The following is a 12,140-nucleotide window of genomic DNA, read 5'->3' as shown; positions in this document are numbered from 1 at the left end:
CCCAGGTCTCTGGCATTGCAGGCAGATTCTTTACTATCTGAGCACCAGGGAAGCCCCATAGATATTTATCTACACACATATATACAGCTATATGCAGACATACACAGCTATATATACATGTATGTGTGTATGTCTATATATATCTGTATAGTCATTGCTCTATATCCAGTCTCATCAGTATCCAGTCTGTCTACTACAGAACTGTCAGGGTCAATCCCTTCATTAAAATTCACAAATGGCTCCTCCTGTCAACAAACTCTGTAGCATTTTACTCCTCATTAAGTGCAAATCCACGAATGAGACATGTTCCCTCACCTCTCTAAATCTTTCTAGGAGAAAGGAGAAAAGAAGGTGAAGTTAATTACAGCCATTATAGGAAACAGTACGGCAAGTCCTCAAAAAATTAAGTATAGAACTGCCATATTAATCCAGCAGTTCCACTTCTGGGTAGATATTTCTCTCTCAAGGAAATGAAATCAGTATCCTGAAGAGATATCTATATTTCCATGCTCATAGCAGCATTATTCCCAACAGCCAAGATATGAAAACAACCTATATCCATCCTGGATAAACAAAATTTGCTCTGGACATAGAGCAGAATATCAGTCAGCTATAAAAAAGAAGCTTTGTCATTTGCAGCAACATAGATGAACCTATAGGGCATTATGCTTAGTGAAATAAGCCAGACACAGGAAGACAAATACCATATGGTGTCATTTTATGTGAAATAATAAACAAGGCAAACTTCTAGAACCAGAGAGTAGGGCAGTAGTTACCAGGGGGTGTTGGGGGAAATGGCAGTATTGGTCAAAAAGTACACACTTTCAGTTATTAAATAAATTAGCTATTTAGTTATTAAATAAATACATAAATTGGGGATCTAAAGTAAAGTATGGTGATTACAGTTAAAGCTACTGAATTGTATACTTGAAATTTGCTTAGAAAGTAGCTCTTCAGTGTTTTCAACACACACATACAGGAAATGTGTGCGATGATGGACGTGTTCATTAACTTGAGCATGGTGATCATTTTATAATGTATGCATATATTGTCATCACATTGCACACCTTAAAAAATGAAAATTCCAACCAGAAAAAAAAGTTAAATTAACTTTTAAGTGTTCTAAAATGAAAGGGTGCTAGATCATCAGATATTATGATGGTTTATTTCTTCTAGGCTTCTGGTAGCAGCAACAGTTTCTTGGTTGTTTCTTGGTTGACACTAAAAAGAATGGAGGGAAGGTAGAGACAGACATTTGCGGCCACAAAAGCTAAAAGTCTGGGGAGGTGATAACAGAACCGGTCATACAGATGTTTGCTTAGAGCGGTACATTCTTCCTTACAGGATCTGGAGAGAAATAGCATTGTGTATCATTTTTCCATGTGTGTCTTGGGAAGTTTTATCCTATAAAAGTGGCCTCTCCCAAAATGTGATTTATGGAATGCCAGTTCTCCAATATGTTTTTTTTTTTTTTTTTATCAAGAGAATTATTTTCTTCCCCTTTACTCAGATATTGAAAGCTCACATTTTGTTATTTGGCTTAGTGGCATTATACAGCAAAAGTACACCTTAAATGAAAAGTATAAGCAATCATTTTTTTATATGGGCTTGCTGACTAAACTCTGACAAGATGGTTTTTAAAAAATGTGCCTAGCTTGTACCATGTGCCAAGTGTTGCAACAGGCTCACAACCAAAGTAGATGTTATACTCACTTAAGAGAATTGAGACTCAAGAGAGGCTAAGTATTTCACCCAAGAGCATTTTAGCGCTTCTGTCTGTGAAGTCTGCTATTTAAGATATAAAGTTACTAAATTCATTGTTCAAGAAGTCACTGAATACGTCAGTTCTGGTACTTATCTTGCCCGCTTCCTTCTGTGTAGCAACTTGAGGGCAAAGATTTTATCTTGTTGATCTTCACCAAATGCAGCCCAACACCTGTTCCCTGGCATAGGCCAGATGAGCAGGTCTTCTGTAGTCCTCATTTATGGTGCTTCCTACAAGCCAGGAAACAAACAGGCCCTATGACGCCAGCAAAGGTCCAAGGTAGGTTTCTTCATTATGAAAGATTTCACTCTGAAGTTACTGTAAGAATTTTTATGGTTGAGCAAAGCTGTGACAGTTACCCAGTTCATGGTTCGTTATGAAATACTGTGATGTGGGGATAGATACCCACCAGCCCAAGGAATCTGTAGTTTGCATTTTTTACAAATGTTATTGAAGTATAGCTGATTTATAGTGTCATGTTAATTTCTTCTGTACAGCAGTGTGACTCAGTTTTTCTTTTTATTGAAGTATAGTTGATTTACAAATGTGTTAATTTCATGCAGTTTCTTTAGAAGCAGCATTAGAACTTAGTTACCAATGGGGGTAGGGAAGGATAAATTAGAAGTTTGGAATTAACAGATACAACTACATATAAAATATAAACAAGGACTCACTTTATAGCACAGGGAACTATACTCACTATTTTGTAATAACCTATGGGGAGAATATGAAAAAGGATATGTATGGGGGTATGTGTATAACTGAATCATTGTGCTGTACACCTGAAACTAACCAACATTGTGAGTCAACTACAAATAAATAAGCAGCAGCTACATCATGAAGCTTCAGGTCATTGCTCTCTCTGTAAAAAACCAAAGTAACCACCCTTAGAGTGCCGTGGCTCTGCTCATCCTTCAGTCCCACATGGTTTACACGTGCCCCTGTGCAGCACCCCAGGCGTTAGTCTGCCCAGGCCGTTGTAGCAATGTACAGTAAGTCCCTACATACGGTGTGCCCTGTGTGCCAGCTGCTGTCCACTGTACTTTTCAAGGTGCTGTAAAATTTAATATGTCTTTATTTTTTGTGTTTGTTACGTATTATTTATGTGAAAAGTATTCTAAACCTGTTACAATACCGTACTATATAGCCAGTTGTGTTAGTTGGGTATCTAGGCTAACTTCGTTGGACTTATAAATACCCTCGTGGAATAGAACTCATTCGTACCTAGGGGGCTTACTGTACTCAAGACTGGAGGCTTAGACAAGACATTGATTTCCTCTCGGTTCTGGAGGCTGGAAGTCCAAGATCAGGATGTGGGTAGCTTGGTTTCCCTGAGGCCCCTCTCCATGGCCTGCAGCTTTTTCACTTTATTATGCTTCAGTGCATACCTGGTATCTCTCTTGAGTCCTAACCTTCTCTTCTTGTTAAAAAAACCGAGTCAGATTAGAGCAGTGCTCACCCTAAGAGCCTCATTTTAATTTAATCACCCCTTTAAAGGCCCTAAATCATCTCTTTAAAGGCCCTGTCTCCAAAGGCAGTCACATTCAGAGGTGCTGAGGATTAGGGCTTCAACATATGAATCTCAGGGACCCCATTCAGTGCGTGAGAGCTCATCATTACTCTTCTCCCGACAAGCCTGTTTTTCTTCTCTGGTCTCATCTCTCGGCATCTGGAGTGTCACAGCCTCTGTTCCCGTCCCCTCATCGTTCCACTTTGCTGTTTTCTTGGAGTCTCCCACCAGCCTTTTAAGGTGAAGACCCACTTCCTCTTCTCTCTCTCTCTTTGCTCCCAGTTGGTCCTGACCGTTGGTCTCCTGGCTGTGGTGGTTTATCTCTATACCGTGGTGGCATTCAACTTCTTCCGCAAGTTCTACAACAAAAGTGAAGACGACGACGAGCCCGACATGAAGTGTGATGACATGATGACGGTGAGTTCCCTGTGGGGCCGCCCAGCCTGGCAGGGGCAGAAGGGCTGTGGGCAGAGTGGCAGCATGGAGACAGAGCATGACAGAGATGAGAACAGAAAACTGATGTCTGGTCCAAAAGCGAGGCGGGCCCTGGAAAGACAGAAGTGCTGGAATATGCCACTTGTCTGGGTCCAGGTGGAAGGAGAAGTACACAGGTAGGCGGGTCATCTACCCACATTTGTGTGTGGTGAAGATGTGAGTTAACCTACGTCTGTATCTCATGGAAGTGAAGTTTGGATTCTTTGCCTTTGAGAGCTGGGAGCAAAGAATCCCATGAACCTGGCGCTCAGTGTATTTCAGCAAGCCAGTGGGCCTTCTTTCAGAACACATGTCATCTGAAAAATGTCACAGCAGTGGGATCAGGTTGGGGCAGCAGGGTCCTTTCAGGGCAGCCTCTGCGGGGCTAGAAGGGCCTAGCTGCAGCAGCATCTCTAGACATTTATAGGGACCAGATTTCAGGAAAAGAATGTGTGTAATAGAGACCAGTGACAGTACACTGCTCCCCTGCCCCCACTGTGATCATTTCTCCAGAAAATGGAGGCACTTTTTGGCTAAAAACCCTCCATATACCTTCTCAGGGCAAGCACCCCTGACACACCAACACTACAGTTGCTGAAGCCCCAGTGTGGCCCGCCCAGGCTCTGTGCTGCCCCTGGGTTTTGATTTACGAGCCCTTAGATTGCTTCCCACACTTGCATCCCGAACCCATCACAGCCAGTCAGGAGACGGGGCAGCCTGATCTGTGAACCCCACCTGGTGCATGTGTGCAGCTTGGGAGGAGATGCTCTGGGGAGCCCCACGCTCCTCGGTGTGCGGAGAATGCAGGAGGAGGGCAGCCTTTTCCTGGAGGCTGAGACTTTAAAATTAAATGAGATAAAATTCATATCTGGCCTATGCCATCCTCCTCATAGCCTAAAGTCCTTTTATCTTATACACGCCTAGAGTGAATTCTCACGTGTGTGTCCAGTAGTTCAAAACTGTTTTTTAGAAAAGGAGCAAAAAATATCATTTAAAGGCTACATGGAACAGCAATCTTTGCATCTTTATAGACACCAGGGGGTGCAAGCCCAGAGTTAGCGGTATGAATATTATTGTGAAGCGTACCCTTCTCCTGCCTCAGGGCTGTCATATTTTTAATTACATGAATGATCAGACCATCTCCATAACAACAAACGAAACTCTGCAGCTTTTACTCAAATTGCCATGATTTTTCTTCTAGTGTTACCTGTTCCACATGTACGTGGGAGTGAGAGCTGGAGGTGGCATTGGTGATGAAATTGAAGACCCTGCTGGGGACCCGTATGAAATGTATCGCATCGTTTTTGACATTACCTTCTTCTTCTTCGTCATTGTCATCCTGCTAGCCATCATCCAAGGTATGCTTACCAGTTATGTTGTATGTACGGGGCTCAGTCTAGTTCTCTTTACCTTTCTGCATCTATCACTTAATTGTTTTATGTAAAGAGGTTTGTGCATTCACTTGTTAATTCAAACAAGACATTTCTAGACATCTACTATATAGAAGGCCAAAGATATACCCAGGCAGTGATACCAGAAACTTGAACATCCTTGCAGAGGACCACCCTCCTTCACTGCCAAATCTGAACTGATCATTTCCATCTTATTCTGCTTCCTAAATATCTCCTGTGGTTAGTATGGGCCCTCATGATTTCTGCCCTGATCATTTACCTCCCAGGCAATCGGGTGGGGAAGGAGCAGAAAGAGGAGCTGTGAGTGTGTGACATGGTTTTTCCTTCTTGGCAGGGAGAGGTACTGGTATGTTAGTAGCTTGTCAGGAATTAGAGAACGATGGTGACAGATTTAGTTTAAGTCATGACAAGTCGAGAGACCTATGAGCCATAGAGGTATTGAGGACCAACAAGCAGTTAACTCTAATAGGTCTTTTAGGAGACAAATCAGGAATGGTATAAGGTAAAAATATTACATAAGGACGTATAAAATAAGTATTAATGAATGCAAAAATAAAAAAAATGGGATCCATTAGTGGTGGTGGTTGAAGATGTGGGTGTAGAGATTTCCCAAAAACAAAAGCAAAAAAGCTGAGGAGGAACCCCAATTGATACACATCAGTGCCTAAGGGGCTGGAAGAGGAAGAGCCAGTAAGGAAGACAGAAAAGGAACAGCCCAGCAAACAGCAGGACAAGGAAGGAAGGATGAGAAGAAAGAGTCAAGGAGGAGTGAGTAGTTAGCATCAAATATTGCAGAGAGGTAGAGTAAGAGGAACCATGAAAAATGATTAACCAGGATGCAGCATCTGAAAACACAAGTGGGTTTGTTTTTTGTTTTTTTCTGATTTTGGTTTAATTGTATCATTCAGCTTCATAATTCCCCTTTTTATTTTTTAAACAAAGTGGCCTCTGCTCTGAACTACTAGACAGGTTATGCAAAGCATTGTTTTCATATTTAAAATTCCAGGTCTTATTATTGATGCTTTTGGGGAGCTGAGAGACCAGCAGGAACAAGTACGAGAGGATATGGAGGTACCTACAGTTCTACTAATCCCAACTCCATTTTTGTATCTCACAGCACATGGATTTTTTAAACAATAGGTTCTGCTATTCCTCAGCCCTAGGCAAAACTACTACCCAAGTTTGTTTTCCATGCCTGTCCTTTTATCTGTGCCCATCCACCAGCTCTGGGCATTTCTTCTGCTCCACCCTCTGTGCCCTACCCTCCTCCCACCTGCCACCTCTGTCATGCCCCAGGCTTGGGCGAGAGCAGGTACCCTCCGCTAGCCAGAAGCTAGGTACGTGACACTGTGGAGTAGGTGACTAATAGCCTGAAGCACAAAAGGGAAATATTTTTCAGTATCTCTCAATTCAGAGATCATCACCCTTTTTCCAACTGCCTGTAATGTCACGCCTACTCACGCCTTTTCTGTTATTTTTCTCAGACTAAATGTTTCATCTGTGGGATTGGCAATGACTACTTTGACACAACGCCTCATGGTTTTGAAACACACACCCTGCAAGAGCACAACTTAGCCAACTACCTGTGAGTATCCTTGGTCAGCGGAGGCGACAGGGTTGGGGGAAGGGCAGTGGGTTAAGTGCAGTTTACGTCTTACAGTTCGCGCTCTGCTAATGTCTCTTCCTCCTTGGTCTCTGGAAAGTAGGCGCAATCAGGAAAGAACTTGCAGGAGTCCCCATGAGCCATATCTTTGCCATATACCCTGCCTCTCCTGTTTTCCTAGATGTGTGCAGACTGTTTCTCCACCTGGAATTAGATCCCATCCCTTCCCAAGGTCCTGTTAGCTCCAGCAGGTTGTCTCTTGGGGATTTTTCCTAGCACCTTATAATATTTTTTAATCCTAAACAAAGAAGGCTATGGCCCCACTTTTCCTTCTCTTTCAGAAAAAATGGAAAAGTGTGCCTGTTCACAGTCTCCAATTTCTCTCTCTCCCCCACTCTCCTTAGAACTCACTCACTCTCCCCTGCAGTTGGCCTTCCTCCCGACCAATTCCTATTTGCTCTTGTCAAGGCAGCCCCTGACCTGCACGATGCTGGATTCCAGGGTTAATTTCCAGGCTGGGTTTCTTTAAGATGTGTGTGTTTTCATATTGCTGTATCCCAGCACCTGAGGCCTGGCACCCAGAAGGTAAATAATAAATATCTCATTCGGGCAGAAGATATTCAGAGTCTACTGTGTGCCACAAACTGCCTAGGAAACTTACAGAATTTGTAGGGAATATACATCTCCTGAAAATTCAGATTCTGTAAGTGATCATCATTTTCAAGAAAAGAAACTGCTGGGCTCTGCTAACTGGCCTGGCCCCTCCCCTCTGAGTCTACCCTTTATTGTTTAGAAAACCCTAATCTTTCTTTAGGATAGAATGGGCCTTGCCACTGAGGGAGGTTATTGTCAAAGAGAAGTAATGATGTCTTTTTGCTAAAATGAGTTTAAGACAGAAACACAGGTTTAAAAAAAAAAAAATCACTTTGGCATACCTTTCCTCAAACCATGAATGTTCACTGTTGTTTGCATCTTCATGGAGGTGATCAGGATGGATGTACTTCTAGAAAAGGTGAGCCTGTGGCTCATCTCAGGCCCGTGGAGAGAGAACAGTTGGGACTCTTGAAGGTACTTCCCATGGCACTCTACATAATAGTGTATTTTCTCTGTGCCCCTCCACTAGCAAGCTTGAGGGGAGAGAACCAGTCTTACTCATGTTTAAAACTTCGCCCCGCCCCTGAAAATTGTGCTTTGTGAATTAAATGTGCTAGGAAAGCAATAATGTCCTATATGACAAGATACTGGTCACGTTTCCTTTCTTAGTCTGATAAAAGGATGGAAAGTAGTTATTGCTTCACCATGGGCCACAATCTGAGTCTATAAACCTAAGAATATCCTGGGAGAACTCAAAATCTGGGGTTCACGCTCTCCTCACCCTCCCAAGGATGCTATTTATGCTTTCTCTTCCTTTCACCAGCCTCACAGTCATTTTCCTGAAGGGCACAGGCCGAATCCCTCGGATGCCGTCTCTGAGATTGCATAATGTGAGCTGAGAGGCCAGCCCCAGCCTCCCATGATTCTGTGTTCTAGACATACTCAAACCTTAGACACAAGCCTCCTGGTTAGAGCAAGTGAAACTACACTGGCCTACCTCCGTTGTTTGTTAAAAACAACAACAACAACAATAAAACTACACTTCTGGAAAAATCAGGGCAACTTCTGAATGAGAGTCACTACTTTTATCAACACTTTTCTGTGACATATCTTTGAGATACATATGATTTCAATTCTGCATTCCTATAAGAGAATAAACTAGCCAACTAAAAATTATATGGTTAGAGTTTTGGCTACCATTTTATTTTTCATATTAGGACTTAAAAAAAAAAAAAAACAGTAAAATGGTAGCTACAAATGCTTCCTCAGAAGTGATCTTAGCTCAAGGTTTGGTGATAGTAAAAAGGACCTCTCTTCAGAGAAAGGCTCATTTTGAGATTTATGTATATTATTATTAGAAAATAATGGTGTATGTTGTCACGCCATGTTTCCCCAATTCTGAAAGGTACAGTGGTCAGCATGATGCTAACCAACATGCTTGATCCTCTCTCCAGTTCACTTAAGTGAACTTTAGTTTTCTAACCAAAGTATCTAATACTGTCTTTCCTTCGGTCGTTAAAGCTTTTTTCCTTGTTCCAGGTTCTTCCTCATGTATTTGATTAACAAAGATGAGACAGAGCACACGGGACAGGTGAGAAATATCCAACAGAATCACACCCCTGTGTTAGGGCTTCCCCTTCCTAAGTCAAAACTCAGTAGAGAAATGACCCCATCCGTCTCTTCTGTGCATTTCCCCACTGCTTCCTGCATGATTATACCATCTCTTTGTAAATTTCAAAGTCAAATTTTAAGGCAACTCCCATCTGTTTCAAAAGGCCCCCTGGTTATCCTTCCCAGCACACACTGGCGTTTGCTAAGCCCTTAGGGTTGCTGCTTCTGAGTCGAATAACTGGAGGTGGGGAGAACATTAACAGAGAAAAAGACAATGTGAAGCGGAGTGGGCGGTGCAGCAAAGAGCAGGCGCCTCAGAGTAAAACAGTGGGAGAGACAGCACAAGGAAGACAACGACCTCCTATGTGGGTGACTCAGGGACGCAAAGGGGTGGGTGTGACAGAGTGTGTGTCAGAGGGATTCTGTGACTAAGTATGAACAAGAAACAAAGGCAGAGAACAGGAGGAAAAGGTAGGTTACCAAATATTCAAACGTTACTGGCTTTGTAGGAAAACGTCATGGCTCAGACACTTAAAGGCAACTGGCATCCGTATCTAGCCTCAGCTCTCCTGGCCCCGGCCTCAGTGGGCGCGCTCTCATCATACATTCTGCCTCCTCCCAATTACAAATGATGTGGAATCAACTCACTGCTAAATCTTTAAGTATTTTTAGTGGCAATCATTGAGTTGGTTTCACTGGGGGTTTTTTGTTAGGGATGGTGGAGGGGAGGTGGTGGTCAGGAGAAGGGAGAAATGACTTCTTGCTCCCAAAATAGCCTGGGGGTGGGGTGGTGGCTGGGAATAGAGCAAGAAAGAATGTGCCAGTTGGGACCTCATACTTATCCACATCAGTATTCCCAAAGGGAGACACAGAGATGGAAAATAAATTGCGTTTCAGCTTACTGTGGTTGGTTCTCACTATTTCAGGAATCTTATGTCTGGAAGATGTACCAAGAAAGGTGCTGGGATTTCTTCCCAGCTGGTGACTGCTTCCGGAAACAATACGAAGATCAGCTTGGATAAATGGGAATGAAAGAAGCCTCCACCATATTCTGGATGGTCAATAAAATCCTTCTCTTACAATTCTGCAACACACTGGAAAAGTGACATTTCCTAAAGGCCTCCCGTACAAGGAAGAGTTCATTACACATTTGTGATATTTTGGAATTGACTTGGCTTTTTGTACCTAATGGACTTACACTGTGGGAGATGACCTGTCAAAATGTTAAAAGGATGGCACAGCATCAAGGAAGCTCTAGTGGACAGTCTTCACGTTTTTCAGTTCTAACTAGTATGTTGGGATGACACCACGGAGGGAAGGGCTGGAGATGTAGGGTTTTAGATGCATAATACCTGGAATTTTAAACATGTGAATGCCATGTGACAGTAGCCCACTAATGATTCATGGTCTGAGCTACAAAAAAAAAAAAAATCATTTTAACTGCAGTCTAATTTTTCCCATGGTACTTGCTAGTGAATGTATCCAGAATCAGCTTGAAAAGCTTTAAGCAGTTAAAGAAATAGAAAAAAAAAAAAAAAAACAAGAAACCACCACTTTGTCGACACTGAAATATCGATTAAGTGCCTTAAAAACCTCTTTAGATATAGCTATGCAAGTTTTTTATGTTTATGTTCAAGATGGACAGTTCCATTAATCAGTTGTGTTGATCTTCTTTTACTTTATGAAACTGCACTTGAAAAGTTATTCATTTTTTTTTTTCAGTAACAGCTTACCAATTGCTGTTATTAGAAGTACTGTACTGAAAATTCAAAAAAAAAAATCTCAACCTTAAGCCAAATTGAGCAACGCTTTATGGTCCCTTGTAAGTAGTGGAGCTGCTCTATTTAGGTGAATCTCCTTAAGTAACATGAAGTGCCCACTGCAATAAAGTCATACACACCACTCCACGGCTTGGCCTCTTGTAATGAACCACCTTCTGGCTGATTCCCAACCACCCTGTGACTGCAGGGAAAGGGACATGGGAGTAACAAATAGCACACAGCTCCCCACACAAGAAAGAAAGAAAGAAAATCTACAGACCAGTGTTTATTTTGGCCAAATGCATGCCTGGTTGCTTAGCTCTCTTCTCTTCATCAGCAGCACCTGCTATGCTGTAAACACAGAGAGGAAGACACTGGAAACAAGGGCCGAAACATCTCTTGCCCTTAAGACATCTATTCAGTTACTAAAGCCAGAGAACAAATGTAGCGAGCCTCTTAAACGTCTACTTCAGATGTTGTTGAACATGGAGGAAGGCATCTACTGTGCTAAGCGTGATGGACACATGGGCTTGGGGTCATGCTTGTAAACCAGCTGTTCTAGGACAGCCTTGGGCCTGCGCACCCTTACAAGGCAACCAAAATTGGCTTCAGGCAGTTTTCATTTTCTTTTCCCTCTCTCTTTTTCCCTTTCTTTCCTTGTCATTAGGAAATCATGCTGTCCAACCAGTCTTCAAGCTCTTCCTCGGTAACATTTCTGGATATACTTGGTTGCCCCGAGGTCACGTTCTTTTCTTCCAACACAAATGGGTTTGCAGGTTCTAAGAAAATAAACGCAATGTTAACAACTTAATGTTAGTCTCAGAATTGAGGGTTAATGCTTCCCTGGGGTTTGATCCATGCTAGAAATCAGCCAAGTTGTTACTTTGCTCCTGATAAGAGGAAACATTGTCACTGTGCCTACTCCCTAAGAAGATCCAATAATACCTAAACACGTTCATAAATGGGGTAGATTTGCTCTTCTATTTATTTGAATGGTGAATCTCACAGTTCATGAGGTTTTTTTTTTTTCTTTTTAAAGACCAATAGCTCTGTTTCCTTTTTACTAAGCAGTGATCCTGGAAAGCCATCAGAGGGTCCTAAGGGCAGTGTATGGACGGGGCAGTCACTAGGCCTCTCCCTGTCAGATGGGCCACCATCTCACAGAACGGGCATGTGAGGAACTCTCCTCCTTTTTAAACAAAAGCAGAATAGCAAGCGAGAAGCACACAGACTTGGTCCACAGGCCTATTCAGACAGTCGATTAAAAGGTCTGCTGCTGCACAGCTGAGGCCACAAGGCTCTAAATGCCTTTTATAGCATGAGTTCCATTTGTAGCCCCAGGTTTAAGATTGCAATCAGGCAGGTAGCAGCTTTGGAAGGCCAGTATTATCGAGTGAGAACGATGTCAGAA

At 42.5% G+C, this 12,140-nt stretch overlaps 2 protein-coding genes across 6 annotated transcripts in view; one reads left to right on the top strand and one right to left on the bottom strand.

The window, feature by feature from the left end:
* The window catches only part of RYR3 (ryanodine receptor 3), a 557,802-nt gene extending 546,931 nt beyond the window's left edge, over nucleotides 1–10,871 (top strand). For all 5 annotated transcript variants that reach the window (XM_027553458.1, XM_027553456.1, XM_027553457.1 and 2 more), the window contains 6 exons: nucleotides 3,558–3,692; nucleotides 4,951–5,107; nucleotides 6,168–6,232; nucleotides 6,646–6,746; nucleotides 8,898–8,949; nucleotides 9,896–10,871. In XM_027553458.1, coding sequence (XP_027409259.1) covers nucleotides 3,558–3,692; nucleotides 4,951–5,107; nucleotides 6,168–6,232; nucleotides 6,646–6,746; nucleotides 8,898–8,949; nucleotides 9,896–9,991 — 606 coding nt within the window. In that variant the 3' untranslated portion in view covers nucleotides 9,992–10,871. The remainder of the gene's footprint in view (nucleotides 1–3,557; nucleotides 3,693–4,950; nucleotides 5,108–6,167; nucleotides 6,233–6,645; nucleotides 6,747–8,897; nucleotides 8,950–9,895) is intronic.
* Nucleotides 10,872–10,999: 128 nt separating this feature from the next.
* AVEN (apoptosis and caspase activation inhibitor) overlaps nucleotides 11,000–12,140 on the bottom strand; it is a 191,847-nt gene continuing 190,706 nt past the window's right edge. The window contains exon 6 of the mRNA XM_027553460.1: nucleotides 11,000–11,508. Coding sequence (XP_027409261.1) covers nucleotides 11,393–11,508 — 116 coding nt within the window. The 3' untranslated portion in view covers nucleotides 11,000–11,392. The remainder of the gene's footprint in view (nucleotides 11,509–12,140) is intronic.

Source organism: Bos indicus x Bos taurus, chromosome 10 (assembly GCF_003369695.1).
Source record: "Bos indicus x Bos taurus breed Angus x Brahman F1 hybrid chromosome 10, Bos_hybrid_MaternalHap_v2.0, whole genome shotgun sequence".
Classification (NCBI taxonomy): Eukaryota; Metazoa; Chordata; class Mammalia; order Artiodactyla; family Bovidae; genus Bos; species Bos indicus x Bos taurus.
Note: the sequence above shows the minus strand (reverse complement) of the source record. Positions and strands in the feature narration are given on the sequence as shown.